This window comes from Dermacentor andersoni, chromosome 4 (assembly GCF_023375885.2).
Source record: "Dermacentor andersoni chromosome 4, qqDerAnde1_hic_scaffold, whole genome shotgun sequence".
Lineage (NCBI taxonomy): Eukaryota > Metazoa > Arthropoda > Arachnida > Ixodida > Ixodidae > Dermacentor > Dermacentor andersoni.
In genome coordinates this window covers 152,664,937-152,691,912 of record NC_092817.1, presented here as the reverse complement: position 1 = coordinate 152,691,912, position 26,976 = coordinate 152,664,937, and the positions used below count along the sequence as shown (strand labels likewise).

The following is a 26,976-nucleotide window of genomic DNA, read 5'->3' as shown; positions in this document are numbered from 1 at the left end:
AGCATGCTTTGAAGTGTCGAAAAGAAAAGACGCTCAAGGCAGGAAATAAGTCCTGAGTGGCTATTGGAATGCATCGTAATGAAAATGAAGTGCCCAAAATTGTACGAAGATATTCGGAAACATAATATCATGGCTCCTCCCCGCAAAAGCTGCCTGCGTAAATGCCTAAAAGCTTATAAGAGTACCTTCGGGCTTAATGAGCAAATACTCGCCGCAATCAAAGAGAAGGCAGGCGGCATGAATGAATTTAAAAGGCATGGAGGGATCCTAATAGATGAACTTAAACTCTCCGAAAGTCTCAACGTTACCAGCAATGGCCAAATCGAGGGGTTTGTTGACCTCAGAAAATACACATCTCCAGACCAACAGGGATAAATCTGTGACCACGGCTTAGTTATGATGTTTCATCCATACTGTGGCCAATTTCAGCAAATACTTGCGGTCTTTGGTTCTCACAGCAATGTTAAAGCGGATGTCTTATCAAATATTGTTGTAGACACTACCATAGCTACCGAGATCTCTTTGTTGATTTCGTAACAACAGATGCGGCGACCTGGAACAGAAGTATAAAAGAAACAGTTAAGAAAATGGTGTGCAAAGTGCAGCACCCTGTTGACGCAAACAGAAGTTTGCATTTTCTATCCGACTTCTCTCATTTGGTGAAATGTGTATGCAATGCCCTTGTGTCGGCTGGCTTTGAGACACCGGAAGGTAGAGTCCAAAACGACGTCGTAAAAGAGGCCTGGAAATGTGATAACAGAGACACAGTGTGTCTAAAGGCGATGCCTCATGTCACAAGAGCTGTTGTAGAGCCAAATGGTTTCAAACGAATGAAAGTGAACCTGGCTTTCACCTATTTCAGCGACGATGTTCTTAGGGGACTTTATTTATACAAGAACGACGTAGAAAAGAATTGTGGTGCCAACTCCACAGTGGCAACTGAGGCATTCATTTGAAGAATGCGTAAGAAAATTGAGGTCATGACATCGAGGTGCATTCGCAACGCAATGCGCCCAAATTCTTTTCAAGTGAAAGAAATCCAGGAATTTCTTTCATATATGGATAACTGGGAAGAAAAAGTTGGAAAGCTGGGCTTTCTTAGCCAGCCAACAGCTGAAAGCCTTCGTGTAAGTCCAGAAGCGTAACTTCAATTCTTGTGTTTGTGACAGGAACACTTGGCTATATATACTTAATGATTTCTAGCGAGTCCGGACCCACTCGAGAATGTTTTTGGTATCCTCAGGCAAATGTCGGCATCAAATGATCATCCCACTCCCACGCAGTTCTTGCATTCTGCAGTCTCGCCAAGGCACCCGCAAATGGAAACGTTTCCCCGGCAGTGATCAAGAGTTTGATTAACTCAACCAAGTGCAAGCCCATGTGCGCAACCTTGTCATAGTAGCAGGTGGGCTAAATGACGTCCTAAACAGGAAAGGGACAGGACTAGCCCAGCGCTTTGCGAAGGGGGTGGACGACTTGCATGAACTGTCCCCTCAGGTGCAGATCGTGGTGTGCACGGTGCCGGAACGTGACAGTCACGTACAAAGAGCCATAGTGGCTGCTAATGAGGACATATGAAAAATGAGCCACGAGAAAGGCTTCGAGGTTGTCGAAGTTAGCAGGGAAGTGAGACGATGTGGTTTTCAACGAGACGGGACCCACTTCAATTACAGGCTCGCCGATGTTGCGCCATACCACGTGGCTACCACAAGGCGACAGGCGCTGCCATACTACGTGCGCCACGTGCATATCATCGAGGCGACGGGAGCTCCCACTTCTCCACGACGAATCGAGAATTCGACACGAGAGGCGATTTCAAGAAGCACCCAGCCATCTTTGCGACGAATCAAGAATTTGTCGCGGGAAACGTCATCACCCTGCCCCGCCTGGTTCCTGCCGACGAGGATTCGCCGAAGGGATTTCACCTGCCCATTGTGAGAGGAGAGAGTCGCTTCCAGCCGCCTAGTCGGTCTGATGCGCTCTTTCCTGTAGACTAGGAGAGGTAAAAGCTGCTGCAAGATACGGAAAGGTAAAAGCTGCACTTCTTCGCAAATACCGCCTCTCTGCCGAGGCATTTCGACAGCAGTTTAGACAGGCAAAAAGGGGCAGCGAATCGAACACTGAGTTTGCGTACGAGTTAAAGTTTAACCTTGCTGGTGAAGCAGCGCACTGACACGGACAAAGAGAAGACTCACAAGACGACACTCACTGCTCGCGTGTCGTCTTGTATGTCTTCCCTGTGTCCGTGTGAGTGCGCTGCTTCACCAGCAGGGTATGATGATCAATCACCAACTAGCCCAACTTTCCACATTAAAGTCTAACTTGAAAGAGTGACTCAAAAGTGCAGAAGTGTATGGCAACCATGACAAGGTGCTTGAATGCATAGCACTGGAGCAGTTTATCGAGAAGTTACTTTGGCTGCAAGACAGGCTCCCAAGGGTAGACCTAAAGAAGGCAGCGCAGCTCGCGATGGAATATTACACGCGCTGAAACTTCCAGGGAAACTGATTCAGGAATATAGGCTAGAAAAAAAGGACTATTCTGTAAAGCGGTTTTCCCCTGGAAGCCCAGTTTTGCCGAATAAGAAATAATCCACGAGCGACGAGTTCAGCAAGGGAGTATCGACTAAGGCTGAGGTGGCAAGGGAAGGGCTAGCAGAAAAAGCCCAGTCAGCTGGGGCCACTAAAGCTAAGGCAGGCTAAAGTGCGCGTTCGAGCCCCGGAGACCAATTATCTGCTTCTGTTGCATCAAGGAAGGCCATATTTCCTCAAACTGCAAGGAGCAAATCGCGTTTGCCAGCATTAGCCATCCAGACGAAAATCGGAGGCTGCTCAAGCCATATATGCAAGATGTCGTGGTAAACGGGAAAATGTGCAGGGCACTTCACGATTCCACCGCCACAATTGATGTTACTCATCCGTCCTGTGTTTCTCTCGGGGACTACACAGGAGAATGCACCTGGATCAGACAAGTCGCAGAAGAGCACAGGGTAACCCTCGAGGGCACTTTTGGAAGGTTGCAAACAAAGGCAGCCATGAGTCCAAGCTTAACCGAACACTTCTCATATTTTTTCACACAAATCGGAGCAGCTTTTAGAAAAGGAGGGTCAGTCGTTCTCTACCAGTCTCGCTTGCATAGCATTAACGCGATCACGGTCACGCGCCCTCTCAAAGAAACTTGAGAGCTCATCTTCAAACGAGGAAACTGACAATGTAACGTCCTCTCAGTGGCAGCCTAGGCCGGGAGATAGGGCTGATGAAAAGCAGAGGACTCAGAATTGCGACGGATCAATTACCGGATCAGTGAAAGTGGGTGAGGAGCCTTTCGATACTCGGGAAAATGGGGCGCCTATGGCTGAAGTGAAAGGTTCACTGCTTAGTCCCGCATCCTTTTGCTGGGAGCAGCTTAGTAGGATCGAACGAGAGACACTTATCGTGGCACAGAAAAGTGGCTCTTCCCTAACTGCGCTTCAGGCTAATGTAAATGAAGGAGTGGCCCAAAAGAATACCTCGTTCTACACTAGGTCAGGCCTCAAGTACCGGAAATATAAAGATTCCAAGGGTCGGACATACAACCAACTACTCGCACCAGAAATGTACTGACCACAGCTTTTAGAGTTAGCGCATGGGAATGCTTGGGCGGGTCACTTCGATATCAAGAAGACAAAGGCTAGGCTAGCGCAAGATTTCTATTGGCCAGGATGCTGGAAAGAGGCTGAAACACTTGTTCGGTCATGTGATGCATGTCAGCAAGTTGGTAAATCCAATGACAAGTGACAGAATTTCACTCAGAGCAAGACAGGGCAAAATATAAACTTTCTTCAATCGCCTCAGTTGTGTCTTGCCTGCCGGAATGACTGTTAGGAATTGCTTTGCAATCTATTCTTTAGCTGTTTATTCTCTTTGAATGTGTCTTCTTTGAGAGCACTATTTGTGGAGGTCTGTATCCCGGGCTCTTTATCGAGTGCGTGTTTCGTGTTTAGTACCATAACTGTAATGATGCTGTAAAGCACAGAGGGGGTTAGAGCGTTTGTTTTCAGAGTTTGTTCTGGCGTTGTGGAGAGCATTGGGAGGGTGCTCACTTTCGCTGAAATGGTTGGCGTTGATATTCAGTCATTCCGTGAGCTTTCTCAGATCCAAGCAAAGGAAAGACCAGCGGATGAAAGGGCGGCAAAGCCATTTCCTTAACCCCATCAAGGACGCCACTCAATCAGCACATCGCATACGTTGAGCCGCGTCGAACAGCTTGACTTCTGGATGTATTATCTGAGGGCGGGGGTGCTGTTGTGCCATAACCACGTGCCTGTCATCAAGGCGACGGGTGCTGCCATACTATGTGAACCATGTGCATATCAGCGAGGCGACAGGAGCTCCCACTTCTCCGCGACGAATCAAAGTATTCGACACGGGAGGCAACTTCAAGAAGCGCCCAGCCATCTCTGCGACGAATTGAGAATACGATACGGGCGACGTCATCACCCTGCCCCGCCTGGTTCCTGCCGACGAGAAGTCACCAAAGTGATTCCTGCTGACGAGGAGTTGCCAAAGGAATTTAAGGGAGAACCGGCCCATTATGAGAGGAGAGAGTCGCTTCCAGCCACCAAATCGGTCTGATGCGCTCTTACTGCTACTTGTACGCTATTATCTAGGGTTGTGCGAATATTTAAAACTTTTGAATACCAAAGGGAATGTTATATTCAATTCGACCTTCAAATCGAATAGCACTATTCGAAAACATCGAATATTTGCGAAGTTTTTCTGTGTTTAAGAATACCGGTACGCGTAGGTTTTTTGCAAGCTTGTCATTCTATATCCACCCTGGGTAGAGCATTTTCATGCCACTTTGCTGACGGAGCCACGACCGCTCGAAGGAAACAAGGCCGTCACCATGGCCGTGACCGAGCTTTGGACCGAGCATACGAATTCATGAACGTAAACAATATTGATAACGATAACGATGGCTTTTCGGAAGTTTTAAAGTGTTTACTACTGCATGTTTAGGCACTAAATATAATGTAACTGTAACGTCATCATAATATCCGTAGGTATTTATCTACATAAAAGCATATATTATACCTTGTAATTGTAAGATATAATATAAACCGCCTTAACATCAACTAATCTTCAAAAAAAAGTTCGTCTAAGCGGTAGTAGGTATTCGGTGAAGCAACGATGTGCTTTCTATAGCATTTTTTTTAGGCTTGTGCTTGCAAACGTGGTTGCCGGATGTGTATGTCGCTTCAAGTTATCAACTTCAGTCACGATTTAGTTGTTCTTTTTACTCAATTGCACGCACAGCCGAAGTAGCCAAACAATGGACAAATCGGCGCAGCGGGTGTTCCAAAGTGCTATCTGGAAGTTTTTCGATTGCAGAGCCAGTGACGCGACATGCCGCACGTGCAAGATGCGCTTTAAGACACCCACGGACACTACAACCACCCTCGTCAATCACCTAAAGCGTCACCCTGATTCATTCAAGCAGTTCGAGAAGCTCCATGCTGCCGAACGCTCAAAAAAGCCTGCAGGCCCGAAAAAGACGACGGGTACCAACAAGGCGGACGCAAGTGCTGCTAGCTGTAGCTAGTTTAGTCGACGCTGATAGGTGACAGTCAGCGCGTGAAAATGTTAACAATGAAGGTTGCGCAGTTCCTGGCCACTAGCTTGCACTCTTATTCTATCGTTGAGAAGCCAGGCTTTTTGTCTTTGATGCACACCGCAGTGCCCGCGCACAAGGTCCCATCGAGGACTACGTTTTTTCGGAGTGTCGTGCCAGAACTTTACACCAAAGAAGAAAAACGGATCAAAAGCGAGCTGTGCAATCACTTCACCGACGGGACCCCATGCTACTGCGGGGATGACCGATGGGTGGACGCCTAGGCCCGGGGATAGCTATGTCTCATTTAAATGCCACCTTGTTGATAAACAGTTCCAGCTTCCCAATTATCACCTTGTATGCCGGCCCATGCTCGAAGGCCATACATCTGACAACTTGAAGCGCATCCTCCTTGACTTGTCAAAGGAGTGGAGACTTCCTCAAGATGTTTCAGTTTTCATTGTCACTGACAATGCCAGAAACTTCCTGGGCGCCGTATCGCGAACGGGATGAACAAGTGTAAAATGCTTCACGCGTACATTACAATTGTGCATCCAGTGTGCGAAGAAGGACACTCAGAAGTTTGAGTAGCTGTGTGTCAAGGCCTGAGCAATTGTAGGGCACTACAAGAGGAGTTCCAAGGCCAGGAGCCGCCTCAAAGAGGTTCAGTTAGCTTGGGCTTAGAGCCCCTTGAAGTGATTCAGGATGTTGCGACGCGATGAAACAGTGACTATGAAATGATGTCTCGCCTTTTAAAGCTCCGTGTGCCAATTTCCTTGAGCCTGTCAGAACAGAACACATTGGAAAACCTAACTTCAAGTAAATGGCATCTGATGGCATCCGTCACATCAGTGCTAAAATGTGTTGACAATACAAGAAAATCTTGCTCTGAAAAGCACCCAACTCTTTCGCAAGTGGTGCCACTAGTGCATTGCATGCAGCTTCTGCTTAATCAGCAGAGTTGTGTGGAGGAGTCTGCATTTGCAGGAAGCCTCCTTCATAGCATGAAGGCCAGCTTTGTGGATATAAAATTGAAGGTGACATACCTTGAGCATGGCACTGGACCCCGATTTAAAGCAGTTTGTTACGACACCATAAGTGAAAAACGGTGGCTGAAAAACCTACTATGCTCAGCTGTGGAGAAGAGCCTGCCTCAGGGGAGAGACAGGGAAGAGTCCAGTGCACCTGCACAAGGTGTCTCTAGTGATGTGTGGAATGCTTTTGGAACTTTGGCCTCCAACAGCACTTCAAGCACTGGTTCCCCGAGACTGATGGAGGAGGTGGAGGAGTACGTCCATGCACCTGTACGGCCCCACTTGGAGAATCCTTTCCTGTGGTGGAAAAATTTCAGCAAAGTCAAGTACCCGTCACAGTCCAAGCTCGCTCGGCTATACCTGTCAGTGCCAGCAACCCAAGTGTCAAAAGAGAGGTTGTTCTTGTCAACAGGAAATGTTGTCACTACTAGAAGAGAGCACCTTCTCCCCGAGCATGTTGAGCAATTAGTGTTTATAGATAGCAACATACACTAGGATAAAAGGCTGGATGAGCATTGCACAGTGGTCTAAATAAACTGAAAAATGAAAAGATCTCGTGCCTCATGTCTGTTTCTCATTGCCTCACATTTATAATGGTTCGGAAAATATACTTGATAAAACAGCCAGCAGAGGTCATGGTAACAAGATTATGTACTTCACTCCATCAATCTTTTTGTTGTGTACTAGGGATCCCAAATATTTGCTTCGATTCGAACCTATTCGCTTCACTTAGAAATTATTCAAATTCGACGACTATTCGCTTCGTATTCGCTTCGAAGTGAAAAACCGATTACCGCACATGCCTACTATCATCTACTATTTGTAAATATTGTATAAAGTTTCGTTTCTTCTTCGTCTGCCGAAAGAGTCCGTCTTTCGTCCTCTACCCCCGAAGTCACAACGAGGAGTGGGCTGGCGACTTGCAGGTCGCGCTGTTGCTTTTTTAGGGAACCCACGGGCGCTCAGGAGGCCAGAGTAGGTAGTAATGAAGAAGGTCCCCTAAGGGAACCTCAGAACAGCATCGCCGCCAATAAAAGAAAAAGGAGGAAAGCAAGAAAGAGCGCTCGCCATATAATAGGCTACATAAACATGCAGGGCGGCAGAAAAAAGGAAATGTGGGCATAGATTGAGGAGCAGTTAAATAGAGAACTAGGGGTGTATGCAGTAACAGAAACACACCTTAGGGACTCGGAAGAGCCGCCAGTGATTGAGAATTATGTTTGGGAAGGGTGTAATAGAACTAAGTCTGAAAGAAAGGGAGGGGGAGTCGGAATGCTCATCCATCAGGGAGCCAAATAGATAAGAGTAAATTCAAAATGTCAAGAGCATCTTTGGTTATCAGGTACAATGAGTGGGAAAAAACTTGACTGAGCATTACCTATTTGTGGACCGGAAATAATTATGCAGAGAAGAATAAAGAGTTAGTGGAATGCATAAGCGTGGATATTAAGGGTTTCGGGAATGATGCCGAGATTCTCCTATTAGGTGACATGAATGCCCACATACAGGATTTAGATGGCTATACCAACAACAACGGGAAGTCAATGATAGACCTTTGTGAGCAACACAACCTCGTTATCGTGAATACAGGGCCTAAGTGTGAAGGGCAGATCACGTGGGAAGTGGGAAGCCGGCAATCAACCATTGATTACTGTTTGATGACAGAAGGAATTCACGATAAGCTGAAAGAAATGGTGAATGATGAGGAAGGGTATAGCAGCATAGGGAGTGACCATAAACATATCATATTGAATGTGGGATATGTAGTTTGGAAAGAGAGCAAGGAGTGCAAAATGGACAGTCCAAATTAGAATGCTGAAAAAATAACAAATATAGTCACTAGAGTCAAGGAAGAACTTTGCAAATGGCCAAGTAAAGAATGGGAATAGAGTGAGCTTCTAAGTGTAATAACGACAGAAATACAGAAAGGGAAACATGTTCGTTGGAAAGGAAAAAAGAAACAGAAAAGCTGTCGGAACAGGGAGATACAAGAAGCTATCGCCGAACGACAGAAAGCATCCCAAGAGCACAGGCAGGCAAAGAAGGCGCACATGCCACAGGATGAAGTAGCCAGTAAATGGGAATTATACTGGGAGAAAAAGTCTAAGGCTCAAATACTGGTGCAAGCAAAGATAAAAGGTGAAAGTGAATGTCGGTTGTCAGAAATACGTGAGAAAAAGAAAGCCGCACCTGGAATATTTTGGAAGCACATAAAATTATTAGGCAGGAAGTCAACAACACAACATAACCTAGACGAAAATGGAAACAAAGTGGAAGGGGAAGCGGCATTAAATTACATCCTAAAAATAACAGCCGAACCTTTCCAAGGCAATGACGAGGTTGTATTTGAAGAAAAAAAGAACATGAAAGAGAACCAGATGGAAAAGAAGCTGGTGGTGACAAATTTCAACTGGAAGAAAGCCGAAGAGAAAATTCCTAAGCGCAAAGCCACAGGGCTAGACAAGGTTCCCGTTAGGCTGATTAATGAACTGGGACCAAAAAGTAAGGAAGCTCTGGTGAAAGCAGCGGAAGAAACTTTAAAAGATAGACGAATACCAGACAGTTGGAGACAAAGAATAATGAATTTAATGCATAAATGTGAGGGCGAGAAAGATGGAATTCACTCGTATAGACCATTGACCATTCCTAATCGGTAATATACAGGCTAGCAATGCAGGCAATCAAATTAAAGCTGCAAACATGGGCAGAGATAATGGCATTTTGGGAAAACTTCAGAATGGCTTCCGAATAGGTAGGCTTTTGGATGACTTCTTTGTTCTTACTCAGTGTATTGAAATATCAAGAGTAGAAAGCAGACCATTATATATGTGGCCTTACAGGAGTGTATGACAACGCAGACCGCAACATTTTGCGGGATATTCTGGAAGGGGAAGGCTTAGATGATGATTGTCTACAGCTTTTGAGAGAGATTTACCTAGAAAATACCGTTTGCACTGACTGGGAAGGGATGAGGAGCGAGGAGAAAGTTGATATCAACAAGGGACTGAGGCAGTGTCACGATCCGCCTAGGTTCATGAACAAGGGAGGGCTCGAGGCACCCTCCGTTAGACGGATGCTCTGCAGCGTGGTGGTGACCGATGACTGACCGCCGAGCAGCTGTGCTCGTCGGGTGTTTATTGCAGTGCAGTGACCAATGTTGCCTACTGAGCGTGGCAGGCCACCAAGCCTGGCGGGCCAACGAAGATTATGCCCGAGGGGCGTCACATGCTTGTTACATCCAGAGGTGCCCTTTATCTCCCCTGCTGCTCATGATGGACAGGGTCGTCCACTTTTAGAGTGAACACTGCTCATCATGGCCACTTCAGGGTGTGTGTTGGCAAGGTGTTTAGCGATCTCAGAAACATCACTTGTGGTGTCCCGAAGGGATCGGTGCTGAGCTTCTTCCACTACAACCTGGCTCTGGCAGGACTCGTGGCAGCACTACTTGGCAGACACCCTCTATGCATGCAGACACCCTCTGTGGGTTCGAGGACCTAGGAGAAGCATCGCTGCCATCCGGGGCTCACTGCAGAGGGCCCTAGAAGCAGTCATCTCTTTCGTCAGTAGCACTGGCCTTTCCATCCTGGGCAAAGACACTACTGGCACACCCGTTGTCCTCAGCACGCCACTACGTCAAGCAGCTGCGGATTGCAGACTCCACCATCCCATGGAAGCGGGAGGTCACCCATTTGGGCCTAATCATCTATCACTGGCTCTCTTAGACTCCTGTTGCTGAGACTGTCACTACCAAAGTCCACAGAGTTCAGGGGGCAGTGAGTAAGCTGCAGCAGCATGGCCGGGGCTGCACTGTCAAGTGGGTGCTGCGGATGAACCAAGCTGCAGTCACACCCATCCTGCTGTTTATGTCCTGCCGCTGGTTCTCCAGCCAGGACACAGCTGCTCGAGAGTCTGCACACAAGTGCAGTAAGGAGCATCCTCGGTCTCCCCAGGCATAGGCGCCGAATACGGGGCGGGCTCTGGGGCCCGAGCCCCCTCCAGAGTTTTTGCTCCGGTCGCTCCAAGCCGCGCATCATGTGCCGACAAGCACAGGAGAAAACGAGGAACAGTGTGGCCACCACGACCGCCTCCTTGCCGCAGCAGGCCACCAACACACATGCCCCTCACCACCCTTGCAGCCAGACCGCTAGCTCAAAGATGCCCTGACCAGCAGCACTGGAGAACCTCCCGCCACCGACAGCAGCCCCACAGACTCGTAGCATGGCAACGGAGCGCGCGAAGTGAACGGACGCGTGGCACATCGGTTCTGTCAATTTTTGACCGCAGCCACAGACCATTCGACCAGACATCACCAAATTTTGTGTCCCCTGGATCCAGCAAGTCACCCAGACCATGGAAACATCTAATTTGTCAAGGTGGGCCAATTTTTCATGAAGTTAGAGCGACTTTCCTGTTTCGCCTAGTGGTGCTGACGCTAAGTCTAATGGTTGAGCCAGCACCTGGCAGTGGGGAAGCCACCCCTATTGCCAAGATGGTCACTTCTTCATCTCAACGCGGTTACAATGCCAGGGAAATGGCATAGTCGACAGTTTCGCATGCTGGGGACCAAGGTTCGGCACCAGTGGAGCCCGCCCATAATAAAAATTTTTTCCCTCTCGTGGAGAGCCGCTCCCAACGACAAAAGGTCAAGATTGCGGCGGCCACCACCCAAGCTGCACACGGTACACAGCTATCCAAGCAACAAGCTCTTGCCTCGCGCAAGAAAATGGGCAAGCCAAACTAACATGAAGGCTGAAGCCTCTTCCGAAATTCCACCTGGACGACATTGTAGTCCTAAAGCCCCAGATTGTCCTGGCTCTCGGAACCACTTTCCAATTTGGTAAGCGTAACCTCTCCTTACGCGCTTACCTTGGCACACAATTGGCTGCAGTCCTTGGCTTTGTGCTCTACCATGAGCAGAACTTTATTGTTGCAAGTACCAAGAATGCCTACGTGGCCAGGCTTGGGGACTTCGTCATCAACTTGTCAGCAAGGAGATGTGTTCCTCCAAGGCAATATCAAACAATACAACGAAAAGGTCAGCTATGGCGTCACCACCATAGCTAATCATGAGACCGCTGAAACCCTGAAGGATAGCTTGCATTGGAGGCAGGGTACTATGCTTGATATGTGCAAGTTTGGGACATCTAAAGGCCCGACTCACCTTTACTGGGAAGGTCAAGCTACGGATTGTCCACTACGATTCTGAAATCATCACTGTCCAGCCCTACCTCCAGATTATGCCGACCTGCAACGTGTGTAGTACCGTGGGACACAGGGCAGACACATGCCTCAACTCAAGATGGTTGTGGACTGTGTGCACAACAGGCGCCATTTCTGGAGAGGTGCGGGCCCCCTCACGAGTGTAACGCAAAATCTGCAGTTTGTGGTGGTGACCAACACATGAACTCAAAGGACTGTGTGGCGAAGTACCACACAAACACCAAGATGGCCACCTCAAAGGGCGGGAAGAACCCAGCTAGGAAGCCGGCACACATCAATGGCAGCACTGGTGACTCACTGCGCCGGAGTATGATGGCTAGAAGCGTGAGTGATGTCAACTCGACGCAGGTGCCACCCAGCGGGCACGTCCAGAAGCGAGGAGAAGCAACACCATCACCCACACGTGGTGGCCCAGAAAACCAGAGCCGCTTCCAGTAGCAACAACCGAAGAAGCAAGGTGTGGACGACGCCTGGGTGCAGTGTACTAGAATAGGGGCAGTAGAGGAGAGTCGGGAGGTTTGGGACGGTAGGAGGAATGGGACATCTGGTGTATCTCTCTAGCAACTAGTTCAAAAACGTTCTCTAATTACTCACGAGATGGCACTAGCGTATCGATAGCCTGGCTGTAATGGCGTACGTCTTTGGCAGGTGCAAGTTGCTGTGGAAAAAAGTAGTCTGATTCTAGTGTAAAAAGTAAGTATCTGCTATCTCAATTACAGCTTTCTCATGTATAAAGTACTCAGAGGTCGCTAATACAAAATTTTCTCTGGGAAGGCGCATCAGCGTTTTATCTCATGCAGTAAAAAGTTTGGGTCTAAGGAGACAACTTTCGCCATTGAAGGTTTCTTTGTTTGGGCGATGTAGCTTGGGAGGAACGGGACAGTTAAGATGAGGATGGAACGGGACACTGTCCCATTCCTCCCAGCAATAAGACTAGTGCTGTGACTAAGGACTCTGCTGCAAGGCTACGCCCCATTAGCCCCGAAAGCAGTTATTTTCGTTTATTTCACATTTTGAGCTAATAAATATTTGGCACCATGAAAATGGCATGAGATAAAGGACAGGCTGGCTAGATAATATTTCATGTTAATACATGCTAAATGGGGAACTAAAGAGGCATGATAAAACGATCATATTGCTTCATTCCCAAGCTCCGATTACTGCAGTACCCCTATGAACATTCCGGGAGAAGGGCATAAATAGTAGGCTACAGCTACGGTGCTGTTTAATGCATGCAACAAATTAAGCAAAGCCAACTTATTAGGGCTTTGTGAGGGTGCTTATTTACATTTCCATGATATTGCTACGGCACAATATGCGCGATCACGAAAGGCCAGCAGTGTGAAGACGACGACGACGATTAGAAGCTAGCGCGGGCTGTTGCCTCTTGGCCAAGCGCAGCGTATTTTCCTTGTAAATATATTTGTACATAGCTTTTCGTCTGCGTCTTCCTACGTAACATATCTGGTGGAGGTGGACGTTCCCTGTACCTCGTCACGGAGCTTCGCAGTGGACGGTACGTCGAGCCTTCCTTCATGGCTCCCGGCGACGACAACCCGACTCCGCCGGCTCCGACACCTGCTGCCACTTCGACGACCTACATCACTCTCCCCGCTCCCCGTGATCCTGGCGTATTCTCGGGCCAAGATGGGGAAGACGTCGATGACTGGATCAGCCTGTATGAACACGTCAGCCGCAATAACCGGTGGGACCCTACTATTATGCTCGCCAACGTAGTCTTTTACCTCGGTGGCACACCTCGAGTTTGGTATCGCACGCACGAAGATGAGCTCACCAGTTGGGATTCACTTAAGACACAGCTTCGAGACTTGTTCGGCAACCCCTACGGTCAACAACTTGCCGCGCAGAAGGCGCTTTCCGGCCGTGTGCAGACGTCAACAGAGCCCTATGTCACGTACATTCAGGACGTCTTGGCTCTGTGCCGCAAAGTTGACACCCACATGACTGAGTCAGACAAGGTTTCCCACATCCTCAAAGGCATTGCCGATGACGCCTTCAACTTGCTCGTTTGCAACAACGTAGCGACGGTGGATGCTGTTATAAGAGAGTGCCGCCGCCTGGAACTCGCCAAAAGCCGACGTATTGACCAGCAGTTTGCCCGTCTGCCCAACACCCCAGCGACATCTTCCTGTGCCGACGCTCCTCGTCCCAACAACACTGCCGATGTTACCAGGATCGTCCGGCGTGAGATCGAGGCCGCCTATCCGGCTGCCTTCGACTCCAGTCCCACCAACACATCTGCAGTCACGGTCTCACTGATCCAGGCAGTTGTCCGCCAGGAGTTTGAAAACATGGGTCTTCACACCATCTGCTCGGCCCATCGCCCTAATACCCGCCCGGCTTCTTCGATTTCGCCCCGTCCCGCATCTTCTTACCCACCACGTTTCCGCAACCCATCTGAATGGCGCACTGCTGACGACAAGCCTATTTGTTTCCACTGCCATCGAATCGGGCACATTTCTCGGCACTGTCGTAGTCGCTGGAGTTCCCCGAGCCGGCCTACTTATACTGCCTACTCTCGCCCCTCAGGTGGCCCTTCTCGTCCCTATGCCGCACGCTCCGATAATGCCGCCACTGATTCTCCTGCAACGAACCGCCCCTATTCTCGTTCGCCTTCGCCCCAACGACGACAATCTCGCTCTCCCCAGCCCCGTCGCTCCTATTCGCCGACTCCCTTCGGACGCCGCTCCCAGCCGGAAAACTAGACGATGCAGCGCCTCGAGGTGACGCTGCATTGCTCCCTACGCCGCCAAATCCTCTACTGACTTTGCCCACTCGTCTGAACCTTCTTGACGTGCAAGTCGACGGTGTTTCTGTGTCTGCTCTCATAGACACTGGGGCGCATTTGTCCGTAATGAGCGCTGACCTTCGTAACCGGCTCAAGAAAATTATCACGCCCGCCACGACGCCTGTTGTCCGTGTCGCCGATGGCGGAACAGCCCCCGTAATTGGTATGTGTACCGCCCGCGTCTCCTTCGCCGATCGCTCAACAATCGTGCTATTCACAGTCATCGCCCACTGTCCCCACGACATCATCCTCGGCTTAGACTTCCTTTCCGCACATTCTGCTCTCATCGATTGTTCCGCCAGTACTCTCCGCCTTGACCTGCCTGTTCTGGATCCTGCTGAACCACACCCCAGTCGCCTCAGTTCCGCCGACTTCGTTCGCTTGCCACCTTCGGCACTGACCTACGTTGACCTAGTGTCATCCCCACCAGTCCCCGACGGTCACTACATCGCGGCTCCTATGCAAGACGTCCTCCTTACACATGGGATCACAGTACCCCATACAGTTTTATCTATTACGGCGAATTGCGTCTGCCTGCCAGTGGTCAACTTTGGCTTGACGACACAAGTGCTGCCACGTGGGATGTCTTTGGCCCAGCTTTGTTCATTCGAGGATCACTCAGTAGCATCCATTGCAGTAGACGACACTTCATCCGATGCTCCTCTACCATCGCAGTCGGCAAATTGTACCATCGCTGACTTACGGAAAATGATTGCCCCCGACTTGCCCTCCGAGCACGCTCGTGAACTCTACCGCGTTCTGTTTTCCTACCACGATATTTTTGACTTTAACGATCGTCCTTTAGCCCAAACTACAGCTGTCAAACATCGCATTAATACCGGCGATGCCCCTCCTATTCATCGCCGCCCGTATCGAGTGTCACCAGCTGAGCGTCAAGTTATTCACGCAGAAGTTCGCAAAATGCTTGCCAAGAACATTATTGAACCATCATATAGTCCATGGGCGTCACCTGTAGTACTGGTCAAAAAGAAGGATGGCTCATGGCGCTTTTGCGTCGATTATCGGCACCTTAACAGGGTTACCAAAAAGGACGTGTATCCCCTACCTCGGATTGATGACGCCCTTGACTGCCTCCACGGTGCTCGCTATTTCTCTTCTATTGACCTTCGCTCCGGCTACTGGCAGATTGCCGTGGACGATCTCGACCGCGAGAAGACTGCTTTTGTCACACCCGACGGTCTTTATCAATTCAAAGTGATGCCGTTTGGTCTATGTAACGCCCCTGCCACTTTTGAACGCATGATGGACTCCCTTCTTCACGGTTTCAAATGGTCCACGTGCCTGTGCTACTTGGACGACGTTATCGTATTCTCCCCAACGTTCGCTACGCACCTCGAGCGCCTCTCAGCAGTCCTGGACGTTTTTCGGCGAGCCGGTCTGCAACTCAACGCATCGAAGTGCCAATTCGGCCGTCGCCAGATTACCGTCCTTGGACATCTCGTTGACGCGAACGGAGTGCAACCGGACCCAGGCAAGATCCATGCTGTTACGCACTTCCCTGTTCCGAAGTGTGTCAAGGATGTGCGCAGCTTCATCGGCCTTTGTTCGTACTTCCGCCGTTTCGTGAGAAATTTCGCCGCCATAGCACGACCACTAACCGACCTTTTGAAAAAAGACGCTCCTTTCCAGTGGGGCGATAACGAGGCCTCTGCATTCTCTCATCTAATCGACATTCTCACAACGCCTCCCGTTTTGGCCCATTTCGATCCTTCTGCGCCTACCGAAGTCCGTACTGATGCCAGCGGTCACGGAATTGGAGCAGTACTGGCACAACGCCAGCGTGGCCACGACCGTGTTATCGCTTACGCCAGCAGGCTCCTCTCACCCGCGGAGCGCAACTATTCCATCACTGAGCGTGAGTGTCTGGCCCTAGTTTGGGCGGTTGCGAAATTCCGCCCATACTTATATGGCCGATCCTTTTCCGTTGTCACAGACCATCACGCGCTTTGCTGGTTATGCTCACTGAAAGATCCTACAGGAAGACTTGGTCGCTGGGCCTTACGCCTCCAAGAATATTCGTATACTGTCACCTATAAATCTGGCCGACTGCACAAGGACGCTGACTGCCTGTCTCACTACCCGGTCGACGAGCCTGACGACGCCGACAGTAGTAGCGCCAACGGCATTTTCTCTGTCTCTGCCTTCGGTAACATCGCCGATGAGCAGTACCGAGACCTATCGCTGCGAGCACTTATCGAGCGTCTGCGCTCTACACCTACCGACGCATCCGTTCGCCGATATGTCCTCCACGGTGGCATTCTGTATCGAAGGAACTTCCTCCCTGACGGCTCTGACCTTCTTCTTGTCGTGCCAAAACAGCTACGACAGACTGTGCTCTTTGAGATGCATGACGCACCCACTTCAGGACATCTTGGGGTAACCCGCACGTACGACCGCGTCCGCCGCCGCTTCTATTGGCCTGGTCTCGCTCGCTCCGTTCGACGCTATGTTGCTGCCTGTGATCCCTGCCAGCGTCGGAAGACACCTCAGGTGCTACCTGCCGGTCATCTCCAGCCGATCACCGTCCCTGTGGAACCGTTCTTTCGTGTTGGATTAGACCTGCTCGGTCCCTTTCCCACGTCATCTTCTGGGAACAAATGGGTAGCCGTCGCGACTGATTACGCCACCCGATACGCTATCACTCGGGCTCTCCCTACCAGCTGCGCCACTGACGTCGCGGACTTTCTCTTGCGTGACATTATCTTGCTTCATGGCGCCCCGCGACAGCTGCTTACTGACCGTGCTCGAAACTTCCTCTCGAAAGTTATCGCTGACATTGTGCGTTCCTGCTCCATTCAACACAAACTGACTACTTCATACTATCCTCAAACCAATGGCCTGACAGAGCGGTTAAACCGTACTCTTACCGATATGCTGGCCAAGTACGTTTCCAAGGACCACCACGACTGGGACATTGCCCTTCCTTACGTAACATTTGCGTACAATTCTTCCCGGCACGACACCGCCGGATTTTCTCCCTTTTATCTACTGTACGGTCGCGAACCTACCTTGCCCCTAGACACGGCACTTCCTCCTGCTGCGGTCTCAACAAGCGAGTATGCGCGCGACGCCATCGCCCTCGCTGACCATGCACGCCAGCTTGCCCGTGCTCGACTGACGGCCTCACAGACCACTCAGCAGTGTCAGTACAACGCCCGCCATCATGACGTACAGTTTTCACCTGGTGCGCTCGTGCTCCTGTGGTCGCCCTCTCGTCACGTCGGACTTTCAGAGAAGCTCCTTTCGCGATACACAGGGCCCTACCGCGTGCTGCGCCAGGTGACGCCTGTGACTTACGAAATTGCTCCTGTGGCCTCAACCTCGTCCTCTCCTGTGGCATCTAGTGATGTCGTACACGTCAGTAGGCTCAAGGCCTACTACACTGCTTCCGAGTCCGATCTTTAGTCGCTCCGGGACGGCGCTTTTGCAGCCGGGGGTAGTGCTACGGCACAATATGCGCGATCACGAAAGGCCAGCAGTGTGAAGACGACGACAACGATTAGAAGCTAGCGCGGGCTGTTGCCTCTTGGCCAAGCGCAGCGTATTTTCCTTGTAAATATATTTGTACATAGCTTTTCGTCTGCGTCTTCCTACGTAACAATATTGCTCCATTTGAATTTTCAGAAAGATGACAAGGGTATACAAGAAAAAGCACCCCGAGAGGGCTGGGACATCGAACAGTCTGATGCTGGATGCTGTTAGATTGGTGTGCGAAGAAAAGAAAAGTATTAAGGGCTGTGGCAGAAACTCTTAAAGTATCAAAATTATCTCTTGGTCGAGCAGTAAAGAAGTACAAGGGTTGCAGTGAGAGACAGTATCTTGTTCAGCTCTAACTTGGTCTGCAGTATGGTCTTCACAGCAGAAGATGAAGTACTCTTGAAGGAATATTTGCTTAAGGCAAGCAAGATGCATTATGGGCTTAAAAGAATGCAGGTTCGTTCGTTGGCATACCAGTTTGCAACAGCATTAAGTCACAAGTGCCCATCATCACGGGTAGTGAACAAGTTAGCTGGAAGAGACCGGTTTCTGGGCTTTATGGACCGTCATCCTGAACTATCGCTTCGATCGCTGGAAGCGACCAGTCTCAGCCGGGCAACGAGCTTCAACAAGCACAATGTCGATGCTTTCCTTTCAAATCTGAAAAGTGTCTACGACCGACACAAGTTAACTCCAGACCGTATCTATAACTGTAACAAAATAGGCTTCACAACTGCCCACAATCTGCCAAAGATTGTCGCAGCACATGGAGAAGAAAATTGGTCAGGTCACATGGGCAGAATGCGGCGAATTGGTGACCGTCTTGTGCACTGTCAATGCCATAGGAAACACTGTGCCACCAGTATTCATTTTTCCACGGGTGAGATTTAAAGATTTTTTCCTGAAGGGCACCCCAGCCGGAAGTCTTGGATTGGCAAGCCGGTCGGGATGGATGTCCGGCGAACTGTTTTCCTTGGCATTACAGCATATTGTGACACATACAAAGTGCTCGAAGGAACAACCAATTCTTTTCATTCTCGACAATCATGAAAGCCATGTCAACATCAGCACCATCAACAAGGCCAAAGAAAGTGGCGTCATTCTGCTGACCTTTACTCCACACTGTAGCCACCGTTTGCAGCCACTTGATGTGTCCGTATATGGAACACTGAAATCTTGTTACAACGCTGCTTGCCACGACTAGCTTATAAATAACCCAGGGAAGACTATCTCGATCTACAACGTTGGAGAACTAGTGGGATCTGCCTACGTATCAGCGGTAACACAAAAGAACATAATCTCGGGGTTCCAGAAAACGGGTATTTGGCCTTTCAATAGCGAGCCCTTCACTGTGGACGACTACATGATGTCGTCAGTCACTGACAGACCCGAAGCTTCCCCTAGCGGAGACGTCTCACCACAGGCAGCCACCGTAATGCGTGAAATCGATGGTTCAAGCCTTCTGGGAAACGTTTTGAACTCGGAGACAGACAATAACGCAGCTCGAAACATCCTCAGAGATGTTGTCATGCCCACAGTCAGTGAAGCTGCATCGACGTCAACTGTTTCTCGCAGCAGTTGTATTGTTCCAAGTGACATTAGGCCCTATCCTAAGCTGCGCCGCATAACACAGGGCAAAAACGAAGGAAGAGAGGTAGCACTAAAGTGCTTACAGATACCCTAGAGAATTGTGCGGTCGAGCAAGCAACTGCAGAAAGGTTTGCACGGCAAAGTCTGAAAAAAGGAGCGCCTAAGACAGCTAAGACTGCCGCCACTACCCATCTGAAAAGGAAACGGCGTCTTCAAAAGGACCACAGCTCCTCGAGTGAAGAAGAAACTGTCGCTGTTGCCTTTGACGATTCCGAGAGTGACATTTCAAGTGTTGATGATAAGAGTCGCAACATTACCGAGGCCGAATGAAGCTTTTAAAGCAACAAAAGGTGATTTTGTCCTTGTCAGGTGTAATAAAAAAAAAAAAATCTGTCTTCTATTACGCGGGTAGAGTCAAGAGCAGCGAGAACTTGGACGTCAGTGTCCCGTTTCTTCGAAAGAAAGACGAGAGCTCCCAGTTTTACTTTCTTCTTCAGGAAGACGGAGCAACTGTACCAATGACCAACATTGTTATAAATCTGCCAGTGCCAAATACTATCGGGCGAACAAAGTGCCTGCAGTCCTACTTCAAGTTTGATGTGGAACTGTCAGCTTATAATGTTCGCTAAGCAAGTTGTCACCATAACATTACGCATGTCCCATTCCTCCCAAGTGGTGTCCCACTCCACCCTGAGGGAGGGGTGGAATGGGACAGATTTTGGGTGTTGTAAACTATTTTTTCCACCTGCCCCAGAAATGGTAGCAAAGATTGCTTCTCAGAATTTGTGCAGTGTGTTTTGATTTATATTGTAAGCCATCAAACATCTGTTTGTGTTCGAAATAAAAAAAACTAAAAATGTACTTATGACAAGTGTCCCATTCCTCCCGTCTTTCCCTATGTGTGCTCAGACGGCGGAGTGCGCCACACTGCTTTGAAGCCGAGGGTGTAGACAGGTCTCGGATGTATGTGGCAGCACTGCAATCGCACAGTCTGTACGAACGCGTTCTCCATGTGTTGCGGCCGGTTGCAGTGTGCTTGCCAAGCTTCACCTTGCTTGTGAATAAACGAGACATTTCGGTCACTTGGGCCATGTGATGTTTTGTTGCATGCAGTGTTCGTGAGTGAGAGCCAATGCCTAATCATCGCAGGCAACGTCATTGCTTTGCTCCGGGCTGCGACACTGGCTACAAGGGGCACAAATATCCCTTTTCGCCGTGCCAAAAGATGAAACAAGAATGGTTTGGGCATGAAACCTGCATCGCAAAGATAAGGTGCTAGATGAAAGTTGCTCGGTCTGCGAGTGTCATTTCGAGCCTTCTTCCATCTTGCGAGATTACGTTCACATTATAGACGGGAAAGAGGTACACATCCCGCGTGGAAAGCAAGAGTTGCTGCCGGATGCCATACCTATGCTCCTACCAAACACGCCTGCCTATTTATCGAAGAAGACACTGAAGCCTCGGGCTCCAAGAAAGTGGAAGAATTCCATGGTGTGTTGTGCTGATCCAAAGAGGCCGCCTACTGAACAAAACAGCCACAATAATGCAGAAAAAGAACTCGCTCCACTTGGTACGCCAGATTTACAACATGACAGACCTGAATCAGAGCTGTTCGAAGCGAACTCTGCATTATCCCTTTGCTCTCTCGATGTGCCTTCTGTGCACTGAAGTTCTCACAACGTACCAGGCCATAATGGATTTCTATACTGCAAGCTCAGAATATGCAAGTTCAATGTTGTCTGTGAAAGGGTGGTTATCTTTACAGGGCACGACGAGCCTGAAGTCATGTACCGAGCGCATCTCTATGGCCACATCGTCGAAATGGGAACCATTCTGTGCCGTAAACAAGCAACGGACATTCTCTTCAGAACAGATTCGCATCGCGCCTGCCCTGGCACCTTGCCAACGAGCCACATGCCCAAGCACAACTTAACAGAAGGTCTACAGCAGCAGGTCACCATCTGTAATGGGACATACTGCAGCAAAAGAATGCGCTGGAAAGGACCAACCTGAAAGAATGATTTTTTGTGTTCTGGGCTTAAGAATAAATGCATGCAAACGAGTGATATTTTACAAGTTCACTTACTATGGTGCATGGCAGAGTTTACTAAGACCAAGTAATTTTGATTCCAAGAATACAGTTTTGGTTTAGTAGAGGATAAGCATGCATCGCCTGCTGGTACACCAGAACGGCACTTCAGTCCCGAAACTCAAGGCTGAAGGGATTGATAAGAAAGCGCACCCAATCTACTGCTGCTAGACTATGAGTAGCAGCACAAAAAAAAAGGTGACTCCTTTGTCACTGTCCAGTTAAAAGACCGACTGAAGCAAATGCAGAACTCCCTAAAGCCCGAGGAAGTCTTACAGGAACTAATTGCATCACTGCCTTTGAAACAAGATTGTGTCCGACAGTGATTTTCAGCAGCAAAGAAGAAAAGTGCAAAGGGTAATGTGTACTCAAGACTGGATCTTAGAATGTATCCTAAAATGAAAAGTGCCAAAGTCTACGAACATTTGCGTAAGCACAATATTCTCTCACTGCTGAGCAAGAGCACACTGAAACATTACTTGAAGCTGTACAAGAGTGGTTTCGGTTTCAGCACTAAAATACTGAGACAACTGAAGCAAAAAACAATATATATGAGCACTTTTAGCAGACATGGAGGGCTATTAGTGGATGAACTCAAACTGTGAGAGCACCTGAATGTCACGTCGTCCGGGCATATTGAAAGATTTGTCGACATGGGCTTTTTTATATAAGGAGGAGAGAGCATTCCTTGCGACCACGGAAAGGTGATAATGTTCATACCCTTTAATGGGAAGTGGAAACAAATAATAAGTTGCTTTACCACTCGAGGGAACGTAAAAGCAGAGCTCCTTGCCAAGATATTAATAGAAGCAACAGTACTTGGTGGAGCTAGTGGACTTCTTGATTTTATCACCTGTGACGGTGCCTCATGGAACAGTCACGTGTGGAAGATCTTGGGGATTGGTGTGGACTCAAGAAAGGTCACCTGCGAATATGAGCATCCTGTAGATCCTGGCCTGGCCACCGCCTGAGCAAGAAGAGGACGGGCCCTCCCAGTACCCTCCTTCTTAAACTCCACCTCGGACATATTAAAGTTTATACTATTATTTGTAAAAGCCTTTCACTTCTTTCGTAGATGGTAAACTAGAACCCCTAGATGCCGTTTTATATACTAGCACCATCACTTGTGACATTCCATGTTTAAAAGAAATGTTAAATTAACACAAATACGATGACGGGAGTCGGCGCTTACCTTTTCATGTCTTCCATGTATGCTGTCGCTTTCGTGAACCACTGTTGACACTAGTGAGGGAGAATCAGTACACACAAGTCAGGACACATTCACTTATGTCACCAAAAGGACGCACACTATTATCAACTACAGAGCATAAAATAGAGCAAAAAAAAAAGGTTTTGTACAGCAGCTCCCTTCTGTACGGTACGAAGAGAGCAAAGTAGTTCTTTGAGCAGCTTTTCTAGTGTTGTCACTGACTGCACAATATCGTCACGCCAGTGTTTCTGAGGTCGCAGAGCAGCAGCAGATTCACTACATTCTGCTGCAAGTGTTTTAAAGCAGCAGATCACAAGGTGCAGCAACGTCCCACCCCAGTGAATCCATAGATTGCCAGCAGTGACAAAATAGTGGAGCTGGCAGTGCTTGCAGTTTCCAGACTTGAAACATTCGTTTCTCTCTATTCCAAAACCAGGGTTGACCTGTTCTGTCACAGCTTTTATGAGGACAAGGACTTTCAGAATATTCAGCATGCCGCATTCCTATCCAAAAATTTTAAAGAATTACTTAGCTTTCACCTTTAATAGACAGTAGTTAATTTTTAATGATGGTGGTGCTGTTCGGTAGCGGCAGGGTTTGCACAGGGTCATGCACAGCATCTATATCATGCAGTGTTTACCCCCTCCCAGTGAGGTTCATTGATGTTAGTGGCTTTAGAGTAGTACTCAATGAGCTGTGTGGGCACATCCACAATGAAAATAAGTGATAGGAGGATGTGGTGATCTGTTTTTTCGTTTGTTTTCTTTTAGCCCAGAAAATGCTGGCATCAATGTGCTGCATTGTGAATGATGCCAAAAGAAAACCATTCTGCTCAAGGAATCACAACACTTCAATTGTTTCCATGCAGTAGCCGAGCAACATTGCAAATTTCCTTTTGGAAGATTCCGCTTCAGACGCACAGGTATGTGCAAGAATGACAGGTAAAAGCACTGAGAACTTGTGGAGGTGGTGGCCACTTCCAGTTGACAGTTGTAAAATGTGTCTGTGTGCTCCGGAATTCCCACATAATGCTCACAGTGCTTGACAACTCAGTTCACTGTCAAAGGCCTCAAGGTATTTCCTGATGGACTGGGTTGTGAAGCGCTGTTAAAATTATGGGCGAGTGCTGGAGCATACAGACACATTTTACAACTGTTAACTGTAATTGGCCTCCACCTCCACAAGTTCGCACCGTTTTTACCTGTCATTCTTGCACATTCCTGTGCATCTGAAGTATCTTCCAAAAGGAAATTTTGAATGCTCCTCGGCTACTGCATAGAAACAACTCAAGTGGTGTGGTTCTTTAAGCAGAATGCCTTTCTTTTGGCATCATTCACAATGCACCCCAGTGACGCCAGCGCGTATGCCAACACGCATTGGCTGCTGGGCCAATACGTCCAGGGATGACAAATTGAAGGAACCCACAGTGCCTGTCATCCCTAGGAGGCACAAGCTGGTGTATGTTTACAAATATACATGTAACCTAACACTTAAGAAGTTTCGTTTACAGAGGTACCTAGGGTTGCTTTATAAATGCATTTTTTTATTGCTCTGGATGCATTTTTCCATATGTTAATTCAATGGTACTGTTCCACAGTAAATCATATTCATGGTACAAAATACAGTGACCTTTAAAGAATAATTTTCACACTGCCTGCACAATGGCACAAGAGGCAAAGCAAACATTCAGAAAATAAGATGCTTACAAGATTGCAGTTTACTACGGCTTGAGTAAGAGCTGCACGCATACCATGCTGCAGTCTGCCAGCCAACAAGAGACGGGGCGACATTGTTATCAATGTCCTAATGCACGGTTGAATCACACAGAGGTGTGAACATCGCCCCATGCAAAAGAATTATCAACTGAGCTAGTTTGTAAGGTATCAATGAGAATAATTATGTTCATTCCACATACTGTGTGGAATCGGCGTTCGCACAGCATTTTGCAAGCAGCTGGTTATCCGACATGATTCAGGGCACTTTGAGGAGTTATATTAAATTATGGGGTCTTACGTGTCTAAACCAGGATTATTATGAGACATGCAGTAATGGAGGACTCTGGTTTAATTTCGACCACCTGGTGCTCTTTAACTTGCCGCACGGCACGAGTACCGTGCCAATGGACGGTACACGGGCGTTTCTTGCATTTCGGGAAGGGGGGGGGGGGGGGGATGCGGCCACCGCGGCTGGGACTTCATTCATTGGGACTTACACTAAAGTCACTAAGCGACCCTGGTGGGTTTCTTCAAAGAGTTACTAGATGGGCAAACTCGTTTGTCTTAAGTAGGCAATTGTGTGTTATGCGAGCCTCTGTGTGATGACAGGCAAGAAGTCATGTTAATCGAGCCTTCCATGTCAAGTCATACATTACATGTCATGTGATTCATGCCATGTCATACATATCACACAAATCATATGATCCAGGTAAAAAAATGACCAGGACGTTATCACGACGGCGTAAAAGGCTACATAGATAGGCTCACACTGCCTAACGTACGCATAGAATGCTTCGCATAAAAAAAAAAAAGAACAAAGGAGCCCGAGCAGGACAGGGACACAAAGTTAGTTTGTTATTCCTCGGTGAACTGGCGCAATCCAGTCTGGCGTATCGGCCAAAGACATCTCAAAGAAAAGCGGTCTCGTCGTCTTGGTGCCCTTGTCATGTTCGCGCTCATTTTTTTTTTTTTTTTTCCATCATGCGATTCGCAGCTTCACGGGCACAATCTGCGGGCTTCAGCACCAAGCGACTATTTTTTTTTTTTTTTCCTTGGAAACGACGAATTCAACGGCCGCAAACGTTGTGCGTGTGAAACGATCTATGATGTAAGGACCAGTCAATGAATGCTTACACTTGAAGAAGTCGTTGTCGACGAAGTGCGCACTGCACACTCTCAATGATCGCATAGCGCCTTGTCGACGCAGAGCCTCAACATCCATTCTCCTATCTTGGCCACATCACTCGGAAATGAATAAAGACAAATTTTTCTTCTAAGCGTCCAGCTCGCACACTGCGGCACGCAACAGGAGCGCCTGTATTTCCTCGCTTCTTCCATCGCGCAGACCTTGACAAGCCACAGACGACCCACCAAACAAAATTAGCGCACTGAAATACTGGCTACAATGCTACACGTCTCGTCGCGAAATCGTTCACACGTGGGTTCTTGCGCAGAACTAAGACCGGCATGTCCTGACCATGCCTGCGAATAGCCCGTACTAGGGTGGCTAGAAGGGGAGGTGTGAATACCGGCGGCGCAAACGTGACCCCACAGCGCACCATGCCGCGGGGCGGCGCTGTTGACCAAGGCGGGGTAAGCACGCAGCCGAAATGAGCGCCTCGCCAGCCTCGCGTCGGCTGCATCTCTACCACCGAAGTGAAAGTGAGCCCGTTTCGCGTATCGCGCGCTTTCTGCGAGCGTCAAAGAATGAATCTTCATCATGAAAACAATGTTATGTCAGCCCAAATCATTACTCCTGTGAAATTTTACGGGCCCAGTTCGCACTGTATCGAGATTCAAACGCGTTTTGTCTGTGCGCATTTCGTGAGCTGGTTTTGGGAGTTAGGAGCTAGTGGGGGCTTCGAAATAATTTAGACCACTTCGGGTTCTTTAACGCGCACTGACATCATACGGCACACGGACGCCTTGCATATCGCTTCACTGAAAAAAAGAATAATGGGGTTTTACGTGCCAAAACCACTTTCTGATTATGAGGCACGCCGTATTGGAGGACTCCGGAAATTTTTGACCACCTGGGGTTCTTCAACGTGTACCTAAATCTAAGTACACGAGTGTTTTCGCATTTCGCCCCCATCGAAATGCGGCCGCCGTGGTCGGGATTCGATCCCGCGACCTCGTGCTCAGCAGCCTAACACCATAGCCACTGAGCAACCACGGCGGGTTCCCTGAAAATGCGACCGTCGTCCTCGAGATCAGCA

The 26,976-nt window shown here is 48.7% G+C and overlaps 2 protein-coding genes and 1 pseudogene across 7 annotated transcripts in view; 2 read left to right on the top strand and 1 right to left on the bottom strand.

Annotated features, from left to right (window-relative positions):
• LOC140217385 (uncharacterized) overlaps window positions 1-26,250 on the bottom strand; it is a 362,995-nt gene extending 336,745 nt beyond the window's left edge. For 3 of the 6 annotated variants that reach the window (XR_011893940.1, XM_072287956.1, XM_072287957.1), the window contains exons 1-2: window positions 25,892-26,250; window positions 23,025-23,074 (exon numbers count right to left, since the gene is read on the bottom strand). Coding sequence is in view for 2 of the 6 variants with exons in the window: in XM_072287956.1 (XP_072144057.1) it covers window positions 23,025-23,074; window positions 25,892-25,979 (138 nt within the window). In the remaining 4 variants the exon portion in view is untranslated. Of the gene's footprint in view, window positions 1-6,717; window positions 6,924-22,375; window positions 22,758-23,024; window positions 23,075-25,891 lie in introns of those variants that run through there. The other 3 variants (XR_011893938.1, XR_011893939.1, XR_011893941.1) reach the window with 2 other exon arrangements.
• The window catches only part of LOC140217386 (BEN domain-containing protein 5-like), a 386,196-nt gene that overhangs the window by 152,734 nt on the left and 206,486 nt on the right, over window positions 1-26,976 (top strand). The gene's annotated exons all lie outside the window — the stretch shown is intronic.
• On the top strand, window positions 18,305-20,479 carry LOC140217146 (uncharacterized; annotated as a pseudogene).